Raw genomic sequence first — 22,187 nt, 5'->3', positions numbered from 1 at the left:
GTCAAGATCAATCATCCATTTTGGTGGATTATGGTTTTTACCTTATCAACACCCAATTTCCATTGATATTGACAAGACTTGATTGGATCAACCAAGAGTCAAGGGTTTGTTGTAAGTCACGAGCATGGAGTCTGGGTAAGAACCATCCCAAAGGAGTGAACTATGGATAAAAACCTGTAGATCATGTTCTAAAAAGTTCCCAGAGTCTTAATTCCATCTATCGGATATTACAGGTTAAGATGACTGACTCATCGACCCATAATATTCTCAAGAGAAACTCGTCAGAGTGTAGTATCGCATAACAACTGTTATCAAGTTTACACTTGAACAGTCTTCGCACTACGTCCTAAATAGGCCAAGAGGCGTAAATGTTCTAAGATCCTCAGCTTCTCGGACCCAAATTAGAGATAGTAATGCCTAACCACAAATACTTGTGTTACATCCCCAAATCCAAAAGGGTTTCCACTGAGCAGATGGATCTCAAGTCAACTTGTTAAGGACTACTCCACACAAGTCGAACATGACTATACCATCCTCCTATCTTAATTGCACTCAAGTTCGAGTTAGAAATTATCTCACCACTCAAAGATCACCAAGCACAACAAGAAGATTATATCATATAAATAAATATTCATACATCACATATATACAATTATATACACCCAAAAAATTAGGCTAAACCCACTGGAGATTACTCCCCAGCAGAGTCACCACTTAATTTCTGTAGCAGTAAATTCATGATTATCAAGTTATGTATAAGCTAGCTATCAATAAAACCAGAGTCGCCACCGCGCTTTTATTGTTTCCAAAGGAAAAGGAAAAAAATACGAACAAAACCTAAAAGTAAGAAGTTTTCAAATCAAAACTAATAAAATGCCAAAGATTACAGGTAAGGGGGTTGGTTCCATAGAGGGAAGGTGTTAGCACCCAAAGTGTCCTAGGTACTCCTAGGGAGCCCTTTCTTGTGTGCATATTGTTATACCCCAATTTTGTCTGGGCATATTTAAATTTTCATATAATTAATTTCATTTTTAATTTGCATCATATGCCCAACATAACATACATTTCATCATGAAGAATACCTAAAATATCAGTCAGGATAAATTTATTGAAAATACAGACAAATCGGTTGAATCATTTCTCAAGAACGTGCATAAATCAGCAGGTAAAAAGTTTCAAAATTAAAAATACAGACACCAGTATTATTAATCTACGGTTCACGTAGTTTAAACTGGTGTGCTCGTTGTATTTTTCAGCGGCTGTTTCGGTTGCATTTCGACCCCCGTGAGCCTTTTAACCGGTGAGAATTTATTTCAAAATTTAAAGAAACACTGTAATTTTTCAATAAGTATATTTTGTACTGATCATTTTAGTATGTCCGATTTAATTTTTCGAGTAAATTTATATCCAATTTCTATTTTTAGTCCGGTCATTTTATTTCTTTATTCAAAATATCAAATTAAACAATTAGAGTTTTTATTTGTGATAACCATATTTTTAATTAAAAATAAATAACAATGGTGATTTTCAAAATAATAATGTTAAAATAAGATAGCATTAGATTCCTTATAAGTCATTGCCAGCTAATATCCTTAACACCTCCAACGGGAATGAAAGGCCAGCTGGCACTTTCTCTCCTTCTAATACTCACACAAATCTCTCTTCCCCCGCTCTCACTGAAAAAACGCAAAAAAAAAAAAAGATAAAAGAAATAAAGCCACTCACACACCTCACCCTCCTATCTCCACCTACCTCACTCCATCTTTCTCACTCACTCCAGCTACTATCAACCAAAACCCTTTATCTTCCATCTCCACACCGCTAGCTCCCTCCGTTCGTCCACCATCTCCGTTTCACAACCGCACCTCACCTCTCAACAACCCTAACGTCGCGCGAACCTCCTTCACCTTCACGAACCCTCAACGACCCAAATCCACCGTCAACATCAAACATCCGCCGGTGAACCCACCTGGAAACCGTTACACACCCCCGACCACCAACAACCCAAACCGTTGTCATAGCCCAAGGCAAATCGTCGTTGTTGATCGTCTTCCGCTTCTCGCGTTGGCACTTGTCGGAGGCTTCGTCGGTGACGAAGCTGATGAACTCTGAAACGCACTCTTGAACCGTTTCTTTTTGCGTCCTTGGAGATCTTCGCTTTCGATGGAAGTGCCTTCTTCATGATCCTGCTTACATTCGCTATCGGAAAGAACTTGCCTTTCTCGCTCGGTGACATCTCGCTGTCGTGAGTGCTAGATCCGCCGCCGTGTGGACCACCAGAAGCATTGTCGGAGTCCGCCATTCTTGAATATCCAATTGTCCGATTCGAATCTTATTAGACCGCCGCGATTATTACTCCTTCATCGTCATGGCAACATCGGTAATGTCGGAACCACATCCGCCGTCCTCCAACAATATCAGCACGACGACGGTAATGCTTCGAAACGTTTTTTCCTCTCTTGTACACCACTGTTTCACCTTGATGAACGAATATTATTGGGAATTCGTTCGGGTTCATTATTTTAAAGAATACAGTGGGATGCCATCATTTGTTTGGGTTTTGAGTTATTAATAGCATACCTGTTTGCTGGGTAAATATTCTGAGTTTTGTTTTCATTCGTTAGTGTTCGTAGTAACATTCTAGTTTGATTTGTTTATGTCGATTTTGGTATTACAGTGGGGTTTGGTTTGCTGCTACATTACTGAATTGCGTTTTGAAATTAATTTTGTTTAGCGTTCATGTTGATTTTTGATATAGCAGTAATGTTTGTTGCTGCTACTTTAATCCATTGCATTTGGAAATCAATTTGTGGTCATGTTGGTTGGATATTACAGTAACATTTGGTGTGCTTCTACTTTAATACATGGCATTTTGAAATTAATTTGTTTAGTGTTCATGTTGGTTTTGATATAGCTGTAAGGTTTGGTGCTGCTACTTTAATCCATTGCATTTTGAAATTAATTTATTTAGTGTTCATGTTGGTTTGATATAGCAGTAATGTTTGGTTCTACTACTTTAATCCATTGCATTTTGAAATTAATTTATTTAGTGTTCATGTTGGTTTGATATAGCAGTAATGTTTGGTGCTGCTACTTTAATCCATTGCATTTTGAAATTAATTTGTTTAGTGTTCATTTTGGTTTTTGATAAAGCAATAATGTTTGATGCTGCTACTTTGTTTCATTGCACTCTAAAATTGATTTGTTTAGCATTCATTACAGTAACATTTCGTTGGATGCTACTTTATTCCATTGCATTTTGAAATCGGATTTGGCTTGCGGGATCACCATTATTTTTTAAGCCCACCTTTTAATACAGCTTGTTTCTAGTTTTTTTTATTATAAACATAATCACTATGTATTATTACCTTAATAAAATGGAAACAATAAAAACATAAATAATTTATTTTCATTGTATCGTTATTTTTAATTGTTTTTCCCGGTTGATTCTATAAATCCAAATTCAAATCATTTTCACCAATACACTTCAAAAAAGAACTTTATATTTTTTTATATAACGTAAAGACTAATTAAATTAAAGTTTGGGATAAAAAGGAATATAGGAAGCGTTCGCTTCACTATTTCTCAAGCACTTGAATAATTGGCGTACGCCATATTGCTCGAGTTCTTGTCACCCGATTGAACCTTAATCATACAATTTCAAATCACTTTTTCAAAATCAAATATAAGTTCTAAATTCAAATTATTTTAAGACCATGATTATACACATTCAAATCACATCTTTTAAATCAACTACAAATCCTAAGTCCTAAATTCTAAATTTCAGATAATAAGAGGATGGGAGGCGTTCGCCTCACCATCTTTCGATTATTTGAATAATTGGCGTACGCCACATTGCTCGAATCTTCATCATCAAATTAAACCTTAATCATACAATTTCAAATCACTTTATCAAATCAAATATAATTTCTAAAAACATTCTAAATTCTAAATTTTCTAAATTCTAAATTTTCAGATAATAAAAGGATAGGAGGCGTTCGCCTCATTATCTTTCGATCATTCGAATAATTGGCGTACGCCAAATTGCTCGAATTTTCGTCATTTAATTAAAACATCAAGCCATAACATTTCAAATCATTTCTTTTAAATCAACAAAAATTCCAAATTCTTTTAATTATTTCCGATAATTAAGGATAGGAGGCGTTCGCCTCATTATCTTTCGACTATTCGAATAATTGGCGTACGCCAGATTGCTCGAATTTTCATTATCAAATTAAAACCACAATCATATAAATTCAAATTATTTTAAGACCATGATTATACACATTCAAATCACGTCTTCTAAATCAACTACAAATTTTAAATTCTTTTAATTCTAAATTTCCGATAATTAAGGATGGGAGGCATTCGCCTCTTTATCCTCTGGTTATTCGAATAATTGGCGTACACCACATTGCTTGAATCTTCGTCATCCAATTAAAACCGCAATCATATAAATTCAAATCACCTTTTCATATCAAACCCAATTTCCCAACATAAACTTAATAACTTAAACTTTAATTGATTGAATGGGAGGCGTTCTCCTCGCTATTCCTTGATTATTTGAATAATTGGCGTACGCCACATAGCTCAAATCATCGACTTTTTAAAACCTACCAATTCAAAATTCAAACTATTTTCGAAATCAAATACGACATTTAAAGAACATTTCTTTTCGTAAATTAAATTTTGGATGATAAAAGATGGGAGGCGTTCGCCTCACCATCTCTCGATTATTTGAATAATTGGCGTTCGCCATATTGCTCAAATCATCGACTTTTGACTAATACACACTAAATAAACTTGGATAAGGGAATAGGTGGCGCTCGCCTCATTATTCTTTGAATAAGCAAGTAGGAGGCCTACGCCTCACTACCGTGCGTATTCAGCATCCACAAATAAACTTTCAAAATAATTCGAACGAAAAAAGGAGTAGAAGGCGTTCGCCTTATTATTCCTCGAAAGAATTGGACGATTGATGTACACCACATTGCTCAATCTTTCGTTGTTCGTCAAAAACATCTCAAACACATCAAACTAGCTTCTCGCCCCCGCGCGATCGAAACCAAACCAAAACACCCAAACACATCAATTCAACTTGTCATCCCCGCGTGACCAAAAGTCTTTTAAAAAGAACACTGTCAATCCTTTCTAATACGCACAATAAACTAGTGCTAGAGCCTCCACCGAGAGTAGATAAGCCAACGTTTAGCCGTTAGAACACCCACCTACACAGTCGTTCATCAAAACAAAATACACCAAATATTCGTAGTTGCCCGAACTACGAATGCTTTGATTTCCTTATTGCATCATAAGGATACGTAGGCAGGAGATTACTGAATCTTCGCGAGCACACTAATAAAAAAACCTCCTATTTCCCCCCTCCTGAGGTCTTCATCCATATCTATCATCCATTCTAATTACTCGAAGCAAGCAAATAACAGTCAACTAACAGTCAAATAACAAATCAGACTAAAAGGTTCCCGTTGAGTACAACGGACGTGAGGGGTGCTAATACCTTCCCCTTGCGTAATCGACTCCCGAACCCGAATATGGTTGCGACGACCATTATTCTATTTTCCTAAAGGTTTTCTCGATATTTTCCTATTCCTTCATTCGGATAAATAAAGTTTGGTGGCGACTCTGTTTCAAACAACATTTTTCCGCGTTCCATCGCGAGGGATCGCTTTTTTTCGAGGTGCGACAGACTGGCGACTCTGCTGGGGAACCTGCTCCAAACAAGAGAGAGTCTAGCCTAACTTAGTCTGATTTTGCTATGACTGTTGGAAGATATTCTTTCTTTCCATGTTTATCTCTCCGTATTTTATTCTAATTACTTGTGTTGTATGTAATGTGTTGATACTTTGATATGGGACTTGGTGTATGCTGTGAGATAAGCTCCATACCCGAGCTTCGAGAAGAACTTAGAACCCGGAGTTGTGTAGTATTGAACCAAGGGGTGTACACCTCAATGGGACAATACGGAGACTCCACCTAGACTAGATCTGTTGGGAGTTTCCATCACAATGTGGCTAGCCCATTATTATGGGGAAATTTTAAATTCAATCCGTGAGTCTAGGGACCTCACCTTAAACCCAGGTTTTGTTTTCATGATTGGCGATTATGTAGTATTGAACCTAAGGGTCTACACCTTGTTCGAACAATGCGAGAATCCCACTTAGATTAGATCGTTTCAGAACTCCCATCACGATGTGGCTAGCCCACCATTGCGAGGATGTTTTGAACTTGATCCGTGAGTCTAAGTTCCTTCCTTGAAAACATAACTTTAGAACCTACCTCTGGGAATTTCTTGTGATCAGAGAAACCTTCTCTTCTTCATGTTATACTGATGTACACGATGTGTGGATAATTTTGAGTTTGTATTCCTTTGTGAAAAACATGGCAGAATTTCATGCATTTGCATATCATCAACATGCATTGCATTTCATCTTCCAGAAACAAAACCTTACACCATATTTTACCCTTTGTCCAGTAAACACTGACTACTCGACACCGGTACGAGATACGCCGCAACTACAAGATGACACTCGAACAGCTTGAAGCCAACCAAGTTTCAATGAGGACAGACATTGACTCTATACAGGCAAAGATGGATCATTTACTTGAGACCATGTTGCTCTTAGCCCAGAAGGAGAAGGATGTCGAGACTAGCACCGAAGCCAGAAGAGTTGCTGCTCAATTTGGATCACCATCGCTTAGCATCCCTGGAGAGACTGACCTTAATGGTAATCTTGCCCAGCCCAGAGGAGGACCGATCCCCATCCCTGTTCCCATGGTCAACATGAACCCCCATGAGCATTCTGCTACATCTACTCGACACGGATCTGTGATAGGTGATGAAGATCCATATGACGCCTTCTTCATGCCACAACCAGCCAAACCTGCTATTGGAGATCTCCCGGACCCAGCTGTTGAGAGACTCCATGCTCTGGAAGAGAAATTCAAGTCCTTTGAGGTTCACACTACTCCCCGTTTGGACGCTGTCGACATGTGCTTGGTACCAGGTTTGGTGATTCCGCAAAAATTCAAAGTCCCGAACTTTGACAAGTACAAAGGGATTAGTTGCCCAAGAACTCACCTCAGAGCTTACTACCGCAAGGTGGATGCCCATATCCGTAATGATCAACTCCTGATTCATTACTTCCAAGATAGTCTCAGTAGGGCATCTTTGGAGTGGTATATGCAGCTAGAGAGAGGTCAGGTCCAATCTTGGAGAGATCTCGTTGAAGCCTTCCTTAGGCATTACCAGTACAATACTGATCTAGCACCCAATGCCATAATGGAAGGAGGAGGATATAGGGCACGTCCATATTGTCCTATGCCTTATCACCAGGTCGCCGCTGTCATCTCAACACCATATCAACCAACATATCAGCAACCCTATCAACAACAATATCAGCAGCCTTATCAAAAGCCAACTTATCAGCAACAACATCAGAATCAACAACAACGTGCTCCACCACAACGTCAACCTAACCAACAGAGGGCAAGGAGGCCAGAAAGACATTTCGATCCTTTGCCAGTACCATACAGCAAGATCCTTCCCTACCTGCTAAAGGATGGATCAATTGTTTTGAAGGAGCTAACACCTGCAACTCCGCCATATCCACCAGGCTACGACGTCAATGCTCACTGCGAGTATCACATGGGTGCCCCAGGGCACACAGTGGGGAATTGCAAGGCTTTAAAACACAAAGTCCAAGGCCTGATTGACAGTAAGGAAGTTACCTTCACACCAGTTTGGCCAAATGTTGCAACAAATCCCATGCCAGCGCATGCAGAGTCGAGTGAAGCTCGAAGATAAAGCTTCTCACCAACCTGAACAAGCGGAGTAGTTCCTGATGAAGCCAGCTCGATAGTGAATCAGGAGATGAAGTCCCGTTTCGCTGAATGACGGCAATCATTATGCCATTTTTACCATTTCGCACTTTTGTAATTTATTCTTGTCTGTTTAAGTACTGTATGCTTTAAACATTGTTATTTGTATTTGGTTTTATAATGGGATGACGAAAACATATTTTTCCACTCATCTATCACATTTGCAAATCACAAACACATATTTTTCCACTTCACCTTCTTTATTGTTAGCAAATGTTGGAAGGAGGATGACGAAAACAAAATACTCATAATTGCTGATTGAATGCTTTTGGATAAAATTCGGCTAATGATGTACATGCATTGTTTCAAATCCCCAAACACTGGAGATATAAGGAGTTAATCCGTAGTCAACCACTTCGAGCCTAGAAGTAGGAGTTTCTTTCGGATCTACAAACCCTTACGCTTAACCTGGGGTAGGGTAGTGTTCAGTTAAATCTGACTACATGACTCAATTTACAAGGTGAAACATCCCGCACAAGGATCAATCACATAATTCTTCGCACACATCTTGAAGTGCCGAAGAAACCATACAAATCCAAATTTTAGGTCTGCTGTTCTTCAATGACCAATGACTTAGCAGTCACAATTAAAAAAAAATCAAAGAAAAAGCCCGCTAACTCGAACACCCGATAAGGAGACTTAGGCAAAACTGGGGCAATCCCGATGGATTAAAGCTTCAACAAGCGGTCCATGCAAAAGTTAGGGATCAAAACAAAAATCAAGAGAGACAACGAAAGTTCTCAACAAAATAAAACAAGATTCAGTGACCACCATACCAAAATCAAAGGGTCACCGACATCCAAAAAAAGAAATAAGGTGGCTGCCATTCCAAGACACCTCTAATCACCATCTTTATCCTTACACCTGCAAAAGACGAATATGTGTGAATTAACATGAACATAGGATTGGAGATCATCATGAAGAAGGGCTGGGTTAAAATAAACTTTGAGCCTTATATCCTTTTGTTTCAATAACCATGAACCAAGCCACGTTACAACCTTCAAAAGACCTAATTGAAGTAAGGTTTGTTCTGAAAGCATAATACAGCAAGGTTATGTAAACTGACTCCTAAAGATTTGCTAATATTCTATACCCTCTACATCACTCACACACTAGCTAAATCAAACACCGCGTTTGGACTCATGGTCTATTCGCCACACACTACCACGACACTCCTAATGAATGATTGTTTTTCAAAACTTGCATAACCATTGCATTAAAATCACCATTTCTTGGATAACAATTCTTAATTGTTAGTCAGTACTTGACATCGAGAAAATTCCAGCAAGCAGCAATTCAAGGGGCACTTGATCGTTGGTGCTGACATGAATCAAGACCATCCTGTGAATCAGGGGCATGACATCTTTTGATCAAGTTGACATAAGAAGCAGTCAGCATAAGACAAATCTCCAAGCATCGGTTGATCAGGGAGGAACAAACACTTCAATACTCACGCAGTCTGGGGCAAGTCCCTCAAAAGCTAAACAAGGGACAGACCATTACAAGAGTCAGACATTGAAGGAAACGAACTCAGACCATGTCATGGGATAATCACTCCTGAAGGTTTCCTTTCAAAGAGAATTCCTTTAAACTCCCTATAGACTGGGGCAAGACAAGTTGCAAGGGGCAAATTCCCTTCATATCTTCAAGTCAGTCAAGCAGATTGTTTCAGACATTAGTGATTTCTTGGATTCACAACAAAAGTGTCAAAAGTTCATACAACATCACATCTTGATAACAAACCTTGCAGCACGTCAAAGGCATAACCATCATGCGTTGATGACGTCGTTATGCTCAGTTACAGGCTGGCCAAATGCATCAGAAGAAGAAATCGAGATCTTCTCAAAGACGAATACACAATATATAAGCAAAAGATCAAACTTGGGGCACCAAGAGTATCCGCATCTATTGCGTGTTCATCACATCGTTAACTCCCGAGTGTCGAGAAGTCAGATCCGTTCACCAATCAATAGCTCAATCCACATTGACAATTACCAGAAAAACCAAAGTCCACCTTGCTGGCATCCTCATAAAAACTAAATCCAACCAATATTGGTTTCCAGAAAAATACATTGCCTTTGAAAGGGGGGCCAATCCCAAACAACCCAATCATTCCCTGCATGAAAACATGCATCGCATGCATGATATGCATCACCTCATTATATAAATGCATACATAACATTTATGCATATAACACAAATCAAAATCCAAGGTTTAGTCGTAGGCATCCGGGCCAACCCTCAGTTGAGTCATTGTCACTTCCTCTAAGTGAGTTCCTACCCTACTATCGGGCGTTCCCCATTGAGCTACATCCTTCAACCTTTTGTTGATAAGACGTTATACTCAGTTAAGTCAAACATGGTTTCTTTAAACACTTACCTTGTTTCGCGTTGAGCGTCCCTCAACAAGTCGTTTCTTGTAACCTTTTGTTGACAAAAACTACACCTCCCCAGAGAATATTTGTTATGCAACCTTTTGTTGATGGATACCCCAAGCAAGTCTTACCCAGTAATGTTCCAATACTACACAGCAAGTCAGGTTTATTGAACTTTGTCAGTAGCCTTATTTTTCCAATATTTTTCTCACTATCATCCTTTTGGTGAAAGTCCATTGAGGAAAAATATTAATCTTCACCCTGTTTACGATCACCGTTATCCTTTTGGTAATGGTAAATCCTCGACATTTGTGATCTTACTGTCATCCTTTTGGTGTCGAAGATCCTTGGAGTTTTGGTCCAACCTTTATCCTTTTGGTGAATGATGACCTCTGCAATTATTACAGCCTACCGTCATCCTTTTGGTGTCGGCGATCCTTGTGGTGATAAGGATCCTTGTCATTTTGGTTCAACCATCATCCTTTTGGTGATGACATCCAGTTCAATCTAAAATCATCCTTTTGGTGATAGAGATTATGGAGTTTGGTTTAAGCTATCATCCTTTTAGTGATGGTGACATTTGGAAAGTCCAACCCCACTGTCATCCTTTTGGTGTCAGCAATATTTGAAGTTAGTATAACTTATTATCATTCTTTTCGTGGTAACAAGTTTTGAAGTTATGATATCACCTTCATCCTTTTGGTGATGGTGATTGTTGATTCATTATCATCCTTTTGGTGATAACGAGTCTTGTTCTTTGTAGTACCTTCATCCTTTTGGTAATGGTGACTATCGACTTATTATCATCCTTTTGGTGATAACAAGTTTTGTGGTTCGATCCTACCTTCATCCTTTTGGTGACGGTGATCCGTAAAAGTTATCGAGTTATTATCATCCTTTTGGTGGTAACGAGTTTTGTTGTTTAATCCTACCTTCATCCTTTTGGTGACGGTGACCATTTGAGTTATGGGCTCATTATCATCCTTTTGGTGATAACGGGTTTTTGTTTTGATCTCACCCTCATCCTTTTGGTGATGGCGATCATTGAGTCTGTTTCAGCTTATTATCATCCTTTTGGTGATAACAAGTTCTGTTTGTTTGATCTTACTGTCATCCTTTTGGTGTCAATGATATTTAAGGTTATTGACTTATTATCATCCTTTTGGTGGTAACAGGTTCTGTTGTGGATCTTACCTTCATCCTTTTGGTGATGGTGACTGTCGACTTATTATCATCCTTTTGGTGGTAACAAGTTTTGTTTTTTATCTTACCTTCATCCTTTTGGTGATGGAGATCATTTGAGTTATTGACTTATTATCATCCTTTCGGTGGTAACAAGTTTTGTCGTTTGACCTTACCTTCATCCTTTAGGTGATGGTGAGTTAGGACTTATTATCATCCTTTTGGTGGTAACAAGTTTTGTTCTTACCTTCATCCTTTTGGTGATGGTTATCATTTAAGGTTATTATCGACTTATTTTCATCCTTTTGGTGGTAACAAGTTCTGTTGTTGATCTTACCTTCATCCTTTTGGTGATGGTGTTTGTTTTGACTTATTATCATCCTTTTGGTGGTAACAAGTTTTGTCTTGTATCTTACTTTCATCCTTTTGGTGATGGTGATCATTGAGTTTCGACTTATTATCATCCTTTTGGTGGTAACAAGTTTGTTGTTTGACTATACCTTCATCCTTTTGGTGATGGTAATCATTAAAGTCATTTGACTTATTATCATCCTTTTGGTGATAACAAGTTTTGTTGTTGGATCTTACCTTCATCCTTTTGGTGACAGTGATCTTTGAAGTTGATGAGTTAACCATCATCCTTTGGTGATAACTACTTTTGAAACTCAGCGTATCCATCATCCTTTTGGTGATGACGATCCTGGAAATCATGTTGAATTACTATCATCCTTTTGGTGGTGGCAACTCTACTGTCTTCCTTTTGGTTCCAGAGAACCTTTCAATTTTAGTCCGACATTTGTCTTTACAACAATAACGACTTTTGCAAGATTTGAATGTCGATTCGAGGGTTGACATTGATTTGGCATTCTACCCCTATCACCTTGGTGCTGTTAGAATCCATTTCATTTTCTTTCTACATATCTCATTGCATTTCAAAGGACAAAATTTGGGTCTTTTCGTATTTAATTACCTTCCACCACGAATGTATGAAGACTGTCGTCATTCTTACTTTCTAGTTCAAGATAATTAAATAGGGGCAGCTGTCATACCCCAATTTTGTCCGGGCATATTTAAATTTTCATAGAATTAATTTCATTTTTAATTTGCATCATATGCACAGCATAACATACATTTCATCATGAATAATACCTAAAATATCAGTCAGGATAAATTTAATGAGAATACAGAAAAATCGGTTGAATCATTTCTCAAGAACTTGCACAAATCAGCGGGTAAAAAGTTTCAAAATTAAAAATACAGACACCAGTATTATTAATTTACGGTTGACGTAGTTTAAACTGGTGTGCTCGTTGTATTTTTCAGCGGCTGTTTCGGTTGCATTTCGACCCCCCTAAGCCTTTTGACCGGTGCGAATTTATTTCAAAATTTAAAGAAACGCTGTATTTTTTCAATAAGTATATTTTGTACTGGTCATTTTAGTATGTCCGATTTAATTTTTCGAGTAAATTTATATCCAATTTCTATTTTTAGTCCGGTCATTTTATTTCTTTATTCAAAATATCAAATTAAACAATTAGAGTTTTTATTTGTGATAACCATATTTTTAATTAAGAATAAATAACAATGGTGATTTTCAAAATAATAATGTTAAAATAAGATAGCATTGGATTCCTTATAAATCATTTCCAGCTAATATCATTAACACCTCCAACGGGAATGAAAGGCCAGCTGGCACTTTCTCTCCTTCTAATACTCACACAAATCTCTCTTCCCCCGCTCTCACTGAAAAAATGTTAAAAAAAAAAGAAAAGAAATAAAGCCACTCACACACCTCACCCTTCTGTCTCCACCTACCTCACTCCATCTCTCTCACTCACTCCAGCTACTATCAACCAAAACCCTTTATCTTCCATCTCCACACCGCTATCTCCCTCCGTTCGTCAACCATCTCCATTTCACAACCGCACCTCACCTCTCAACAACCCCAACGCCGCACCAACCTCCTTCACCTTCACGAACCATCAACGACCAAAATCCACCGTCAACATCAAACATCCGCCGGTGAACCCACCTGGAAACCGTTACACACCCCCGACCACCAACAACCAAAACCGTTGTCATCGCCCATGGAAAATCGTCGCCGTTGATTGTCTTTCGCTTCTCGCGTTGGCACTTGTCGGAGGCTTCACTGGTGACGAAGCTGATGAACTCTGAAACGCACTCTTTTACCGATTCTTTTTGCGTCCTTGGAGATCTTCGCTTTCGATGGAAGTGCCTTCTTCATGATCCTGCTTACATTCGCTATTGGAAGGAACTTGCCTTTCTCGCTCGTAGACATCTCGCTGTCGTGAGCGCTAGATCCGCCGCCGTGTGGACCACCAGAAGCGTTGTCGGAGTCCGCCATTCTTGAATATCCAACTGTCCCGTTCGAATATTATTATACCGCCGCGATTATCACTCCTTCATTGTCATGGCAACATCGGTAATGTCGGAACCACATCCTCCGTCCTCCAACAACATCAGCACGACGACAATAATGCTTCAAAACGTTTTTTCCTCTCTTGTACACCACTGTTTCACTTTGATGAACGAATATTATTAGGAATTTGTTAGGGTTCATTATTTGGAAGAATACAAGGGGATGCCATCATTTGTTTGGGTTTTGAGTTATTAATAATATACCTGTTTGCTGGGTAAATATTGTGAGTTTTGTTTTCATTCGTTACTGTTCGTAGTAATATTCTAGTTTGATTTGTTTATGTCGATTTTGGTATTACAGTGGGTTTGGTTTGCTGCTACATTACTCAATTGCGTTTTGAAATTAATTTTGTTTAGCGTTCATGTTGGTTTTTGATATAGCACTAATGTTTGTTGCTGCTACTTTAATCCATTGCATTTGGAAATCAATTTGTGGTCATGTTGGTTGGATATTACAGTAACATTTGGTGTGCTGCTACTTTAATCCATGGCATTTTGAAATTAATTTATTTAGTGTTCATGTTGGTTTGATATAGCAGTAATGTTTGGTGCTGCTACTTTAATCCATTGCATTTTAAAATTTATTTATTTAGTGTTCATGTTGGTTTGATATAGCAGTAATGTTTGGTGCTGCTACTTTAATCCATTGCATTCTAAAATTAATTTGTTTAGTGTTCATTTTGGTTTTTGCTATATCAATAATGTTTGATGCTGCTACTTTGTTTCATTGCACTTTAAAATTGATTTGTTTAACATTCATTACAGTAACATTTCGTTGGATGCTACTTTATTCCATTGCATTTTCAAATCGGATTTGGCTTGCGGGATCACCACTATTTTTTAAGCCCATCTTTTAATACAGCTTGTTTCTAGTTTTTTTTATTATAAACATAATCACTATGTATTATTACCTTAATAAATGGAAACAGTAAAAACATAAATAATTTATTTTCATTGTATCATTATTTTTAATTGTTTTTCCCAGTTGATTCTATAAATCCAAATTCAAATCATTTTCACCAATACACTTCAAAAAAGAACTTTATAATTTTTTATATAATGTAAAGACTATTTAAATTAAAGTTTGCGATGAAAAGGAATATAGGAAGCATTCGCTTCACTATTTCTCAAGCACTTGCATAATTGGCGTACGCCATATTCTTCGAGTTCTTGTCACCCGATTGAACCTTAATCATACAATTTGAAATCACTTTTTCAAAATCATATATAAGTTCTAAATTCAAATTATTTTATGACCATGATTATACACATTCAAATCACATCTTCTAAATCAACTACAAATCCTAAGTCCTAAATTCTAAATTTCAAATAATAAGAGGATTGAAGGCGTTCGCCTCACCATCTTTCGATTATTCGAATAATTGGCGTACGCCACATTGCTCGAATCTTCATCATCAAATTAAACCTTAATCATACAATTTCAAATCACATTATCAAATCAAATATAATTTCTAAACACATTCTAAATTCTAAATTATCTAAATTCTAAATTTTCATATAATAAAAAGATAGGAGGCGTTCGCCTCATTATCTTTCGATCATTCGAATAATTGGCGTACGCCACATTGCTCGAATTTTCGTCATTTAATTAAAACATCAAGCCATAACATTTCAAATCATTTCTTTTAAATCAACTAAAAATTCTAAATTCTTTTAATTATTTCCGATAATTAAGGATAGGAGGCGTTCGCCTCATTATCTTTCGATTATTCGAATAATTGGCGTACGCCACATTGCTCGAATTTTCATTATCAAATTAAAACCACAATCATATAAATTCAAATTATTTTAAGACCATGATTATACACATTCAAATCAAGTCTTCTAAATCAACTACAAATTTCAAATTCTTTTAATTCTAAATTTCCGATAATTAAGGATGGGAGGCGTTCTCCACTTTATCCTCTGATTATTCGAATAATTGGCGTACGCCACATTACTCGAATCTTCGTCATCCAATTAAAACCGCAATCATATAAATTCAAATCACCTTTTCATACCAAACCCAATTTCGCAAAATAAACTTAATAACTTAAACTTTAATTGATTGAATGGGAGGCGTTCGCCTTGCTATTCCTTGATTATTTGAATATTTGGCGTACGCCACATTGCTCAAATCATCGACTTTTCAAAACCTACCAATTCAAAATTCAAACTATTTTCGAAATCAAATACGACATTTAAAAAACATTTCTTTTCCTAAACTAAATTTTGGATGATAAAAGATGGGAAGCGTTCGCCTCACCATGCCTCGATTATTTGAATAATTGGCGTTTGCCATATTGCTCAAATCATCGAGTTTCGACTAATACACGCTAAATAAACTTGGATAAGGGAATAGGTGGCGCTCGTGTCATTATTCTTTGAATAAGCAAGTAGGAGGCGTACGCCTCACTACCGTGCGTATTCAGCATCCACAAACAAACTTTCAAAATAATTCGAACGAAATAAGGAGTAGAAGGCGGTCGCCTTATTATTCCTCGAAAGAATTGGACGATTGGCGTACACCATATTGCTCAATCTTTCGTCGTTCGTCAAAAACATCTCAAACACATCAAACTAGCTTCTCGCCCCCGCGTGATCGAAACCCAACCAAAACACCCAAACACATCAATTCAACTTGTCACCCCCGTGTGACCAAAACTCTTTCAAAAAGAACACTGTTAATCCTTTCTAATGCGCACAACAAACCAGTGCTAGAGCCTCCACCGAGAGTAGACAAGCCAACATTTAGCCGTTAAACGCCGACCTACACAGTCGTTCATCAAAACAAAATACACCAAATATTCGTAGTAGCCCGAACTACGAATGCTCTGATTTCCTTATTGCACCATAAGGATACGTAGGTAGGAGATTGCTGTATCTTCGCGAGCACACTAATAAAAAAATCTCCCATTTCCCCCCTCCTGAGGTCTTCATCCATTCCTATCATCCATTCTAATTACTCGAAGCAAGCAAATAACAGTCAACTAACAGTCAAATAACAAATCGGACTAAAAGTTTCCCGTTGAGTACAACGGACGTGAGGGGTGCTAATACCTTCCTTGCGTAATCGACTCCCGAACCCGAATATGGTTGCGAAGACCATTATTCTATTTTCCTAAAGGTTTTCTTGATATTTTCCTATTCCTTCATTGGGATATATAAAGTTTGGTGGCGACTCTGTTTCGAACAACATTTTTCCGCATTCCATCGCGAGGGATCGCATTTTTTCGAGGTGCGACACATATGTATTTTGTACAAAGTGATGTTAACAAATATAAAAATGAGGGATCAAAACCTCGTAATTCGTGGTATAAATTTCAAAGCTGATGCATTGCTTTTAACAAAAATTAAGTTTGAAAGGCATAAAGGCCGAAAAATAGTTTGAATGAGTTAGTTCTTTTTGGCTTTTTTTGAAAATTTAGGTCAAGTACAATTAAGTATATTTACAAGTTTGATTAAGAAAAGAAGTTTGAAAAGGGAATGGCATAAGGCCAAAGTTTCTAGTTTGCAAAGTGGTCAAAGTTTAGAATAAAACTAGTTCAAGCAAAGAAGAATTTTTAAAAGGAGGGAGAGATTTTGAAATTAAAGAAGTGGGGAGGAGATGAAGAGACTAATCATATGCATAAAATTTAAAGTTAAGAGTTGAAAAGGTCTGACCAATGGGTAGCAATCCAATAGACAAGAATGTCATATAGAAACCCAAATCCCATGGACATTTAGAATCAAGCAACACACCCTGCATATTATATCATCTTGAAGAGCAAGGCATCAAATAACGATAGCCACATCCAAGCTTAGCTACTCATTGATCTTCTTCAAATTAGCCCATGTAGCAGATGAATTCCACAAGTCATAAGTTCAAAATAACAGCTACATAATGATCATTTTGCAGATGAACTCAAAGGGGTCTTCAATGATGTATCAGATGAGATTTCAAATTGCAAGCACTTGGTTACATGAATGTTGGCATTGGCCATGTCCTTTAGCATAGGGATGTTGCCTAAACTCTAAGTCCAATTGTCCAAGATCGAGTCAACAGTCCACACAAAAGTTTTTTAGGGTTTTTTGTTGTTATTATGTACATTAATGGTCAAAGACCACACAAACAAACAAAATATACACAAACAAGATATATCACACAAAATGGTCCAAATGGACTATGTGAAAAGACATTAGTGTAAACAATTAGAATGATATGAATAATGGCAAATGAATAGAACGTAAAAATTAAAGTGCATTAAAATAAAGTACTTGAAATTAAATATTAGTTGTTAAGAAGTTAGAAGTTAGTATTGTTTTGCTTTTCATTTTAAGTCATTCTTTGGAGAACACTCAGCCCACTGATCACAAGCATGGATCCTTGAACCAAGACATCTTCCAAAGGAAGGAAAAAAGGCCAAGTTTCCACACAATACCATGAAAGAGGGGAGAATTAAAATCTCACTAACTAGAATGCTATGCCTTTTGTATAAAAAATTTAGCACTATGTTAAGCAACCATAATTGGACTTATGTAGAAGTCACAACTATTTGAGGTCGGGCAATAGAATTTTGGTGTTAATACATGTGAGGGACATAGTATAATGGACTATTCTCATGAAACATAACACACACAAAAAGAATATGCAAAAGAGGTGGCATAATCTCATTCATACTCATGTTGATTTTTCAATCAACTAGCTTTAGGATTTTGAGATATCATAGGCCAAATGCAATGGATGCATAAAGAAGGGGAATTAGATGAAGAGGGAGGGGAATGGATCATAACTCAAATTGGTCAAATGATGACTTTTACCAAATTAATATCATTCATTCATTTTGGGAGATGGAATGTACATTCCATCAATCCCCTAAATCCAATGATATTAATCTAGAAAATTCAAATCAACCTTGACCAAGGCCATACAACAGAAGTCAAATTTACACAAATCATCACAAGAGGTTAAAAATAATGCATCAAATTAAATATGGTTTGTCAAATTCCTAAAACCTCATCACAACATCAAAGAAATGGCCATGAGATTTATCATAGGTCAAACAAGTTCAAAGGACCTTGGAGAAAAAATTTCAGAATTTTTAAAGACTTAAAAGTATTTTTAAACAATTAAAAATATTCACAAAACCAATTAAATCATGAAAAATATTAATAATGATCCAAAAAATAATTTTAATTCAAAATATGAAAGAGGAATTTATTTAAATTTTTTTGGTGAAACTCCCATATTTTTTGGATCAATATTAAAATTAATATGAATTAATGAAAATCAAATAAATTAAAACAAATATCAAAAAATCAAAAAAAATTGAGCCACTTGATCTCCCTCATTAATTGAGGTGGCAGATCAAGTGGATAGAAACGCGCGTTCCATGGTGGAACTTAGTCAGTGCGCCACATACGTGGTAATCAAAACCAAGGCCTAAGATTAAAACATTTCAAACGTATGATGTGGTCTAGAGACGTGCCAACATACCGCTGGAGCCAGAGCTCCGGTCTTCTTCTCCGGTGGACCTCACCGGACTGGTCCACCCTCAACCATCACCAAAATAAAAAAAATAGGACATGATATGAAAGAAAATATGGCGCAGAGCACAAATCTGATCTCAATTTCAACTAACTCCAAATATATAAAAAGATATGAGGATTTGAATTTTGAGGTGTGACAATTGAGTGGCTTCGATTTGACCTCAAAGCAACTCAATCTTCTTGCCTACATTGGTAGGACTCCAGACAACCAAAGATCCAAGAGAATTGATGAGAATTGAGTGAGAATCGAAGAGATGAAGTTTTCTAAAATTTACCTTCAATGTTGTGAAGAAATGGGTTTTGCTTGCTTCAACCTTGATCTGATCACACTTGAGAAGCTTGCACGAGAGGTTTGGCAATGGTACTAACTTTTGGATCCTGGAGTTTCTGAATCTCCAGACAGTGAGATTCAAACTCAATTTTCAAGTTGAAAATTCTCAGGTTTTCCTTTGAATGGTGAGGGTTTCAATTAAGGGGAAAAGCTGGCGCGTAAGGTCTGTTTGAATTGAGCTCCAACGGCCTGTATTTATAGCAATTAGGACTGATATTTGCACACTTGAAAAATTGCTAAATTTGGACATTTTATGCAGAAGCTTGCATAGGTGTGTAGAGGCCCATGAAGCAATCCAATTTGATCCACTTGCAACTGTTCTGAAGTTCAAATAAGGCTTGGATGTCAAGGCAATGTGAAATAGGATTTTTGGCATTTGATTTCTTCCAATCATGCAGACCTATTAAAGCCATGCGCAGCCCTAGCAAACTTTATCCACAATGCATGAACTTGGGTTCTTTGAAAAGCTTAGATCAAGCGGAACAACTTTGGGGTTGGACACTTTTTCATTTGGAAATTGGATCATGGTGAATTTTGAGGTGTAAGTTTCGAAATTTCAACATGTTGAAATTTTTTCTAAGCGTCAAGCCATATATGTATTTTTGAAGTTGAAGAAAATCACTTGCTCAATGGTATTGGTCATAAATGACCTATAATGTATCCTCTTATCACATGCTCATAAAAGTTGAATTAGCTCTTACTCTAAACATCAAAGTTGAAGTATACATCTTGAATATGATTGTAAAACTTGGAAATATTCCATATCATAAAAATTGAGAAAGTTATGGCCTTGGGAAGTTGACATTCAAATTAGGATTTAGACAAAATGACCTATCATGTTTCAACATAGAAAGTAATTTTCCATGCAAAAATAGCTCTAGGTCTCAACATGAAAGTTGTTTGGAATGTAATTTAGAGTAAGGTTTCTCTTGGAATCATTTTCATATGATGAAAGTTGTAGGAGATAGGGTCTAGGGAGACCCAATTTTGATCAGATGAATTCATCTGGCCAACCACCACTAACCAACTTGCTAACCTTCAATTTTCTTGGCTTTCTAGGCTCATGGTAGATTATATATGCATAAGATTATTAATTTTGAAGTATCCCTTTAGAAATTTGATCAATTGATGAGATAGCTTGTTGGAGAAGTTACTCAAGATACTCAGTCAAACTAGGGTTTCCAAGGAAAATCACCTCCAAACTCTCGAAGAAAATTTGATCTATATAACATGTAGAGATCATTGGGACTCATATAGGATGCTTTAGAAAATTTATGGGTCAATCCATGGTTGTGCTTTTAGTCATGATGGTCTCAAACCCTTGATATGGACTGGATAGATCAATGAGGATCATGCCCTACCTACAAAAAGTTAGGAAAATAAAAAGACAATTTTTGGTATTTTGGGTTAGTAAAATGATAACATACAAGTATGATATAATCACATGGTTCTTGGTGATCTCTCCCAAAACAACCCCAATGAGAGAGGGGTAAGGAGAATGCCAAGGTATGATCCCAATGCTAATGCATATGATGAAATTGCATGAGGTCAAAATTGGGGTCTTACACCAAGGGGTACATATATGGGGTTTAAACAAACAAATGGATACATGCTTAAATGGGGTTTACAAGGGATATAAATATTTAGGATGGCTAGAAAGGCTCGGGGTTAATTTCAAACAACGTACCTCAATGTGTGTAATCATGCAGTGACAGTCCCAGAGACTCTTCGCAAATTTAGAGTGATAAAGACAAATATGAATATCGCTCATGATGATCGATGTGTTTGGCTTTTTATGACTTACCATGTTTGGTTAAGCTTTGGCAGTATCCAGATTACTCTTTAGCCTGGTGCGACTTCTTCCTTACTTCGGAATGTACAGGACATTTATGTTGGTTAAGCTGTATATGTTGCGTCCGAACTTTCTTTTTCAGCAGTGTTAACTTTCTAGGGAGATTCTTCACAACAAGCCATGATAAGTGGCATGATTCTTTCATCCACTCTCACTCGTGATCATTATTATTTCTAAAATATAACCACAGACTTAAAACACTCGCGTCATAATGTAACTTCAAACAGAAAAACCAAATCTAGAATGTAATAACGTAAAATAACACCATACTGAAATTAAATAAAAAAATACTAAAAATAACAATAAAATACATAAATTCTCCCCCACACTTGAACTAAACATTGGCCTCAATGTTTGCGAACAAGAGAGAAGGAGGACACTCACAGTACCCTACTAAGGAGGTGGTTGTGGAAAATGCAACATCAACTGTCGCATCATGATGCTCATCTCATCCAACATTTCCCCCTTCCGGGCTTGCTCAATTCCTTGTCGTTGTTGTTCCGTCCTTAAGTCACCTATTTCGGTTTGTACCCAGGTTCATTGGTTAATGGACCAGGAAGAGGAACATGCCTCCTATTAGG

General features: G+C 37.1%; 3 protein-coding genes across 3 annotated transcripts; 1 reads left to right on the top strand and 2 right to left on the bottom strand.

Moving 5' to 3' along the window:
• Positions 1-1,945: 1,945 nt before the first annotated feature.
• Positions 1,946-2,302, bottom strand: LOC127123248 (nuclear transcription factor Y subunit B-9-like). Its single transcript, XM_051053484.1, has one exon. The coding sequence runs from the start codon at positions 2,300-2,302 to the stop codon at positions 1,946-1,948; it is 357 nt and encodes a 118-aa protein (XP_050909441.1).
• Positions 2,303-6,541: 4,239 nt separating this feature from the next.
• Positions 6,542-12,909, top strand: LOC127123247 (uncharacterized). Its single transcript, XM_051053483.1, has 2 exons — positions 6,542-7,487; positions 12,896-12,909. Exons 1-2 carry the CDS (start codon positions 6,542-6,544, stop codon positions 12,907-12,909), a joined length of 960 nt encoding a protein of 319 aa, XP_050909440.1.
• Positions 12,910-13,095: 186 nt separating this feature from the next.
• LOC127123246 (nuclear transcription factor Y subunit B-3-like) lies at positions 13,096-13,820 on the bottom strand. Its single transcript, XM_051053482.1, has 3 exons — positions 13,736-13,820; positions 13,389-13,626; positions 13,096-13,198 (listed from the first exon to the last, which is right to left on the bottom strand). Exons 1-3 carry the CDS (start codon positions 13,818-13,820, stop codon positions 13,096-13,098), a joined length of 426 nt encoding a protein of 141 aa, XP_050909439.1.
• Positions 13,821-22,187: the final 8,367 nt, after the last annotated feature.

Source organism: Lathyrus oleraceus, chromosome 2, assembly GCF_024323335.1.
Source record: "Lathyrus oleraceus cultivar Zhongwan6 chromosome 2, CAAS_Psat_ZW6_1.0, whole genome shotgun sequence".
Classification (NCBI taxonomy): Eukaryota; Viridiplantae; Streptophyta; class Magnoliopsida; order Fabales; family Fabaceae; genus Lathyrus; species Lathyrus oleraceus.
This window is presented reverse-complemented; position numbering and strand designations above follow the sequence as displayed.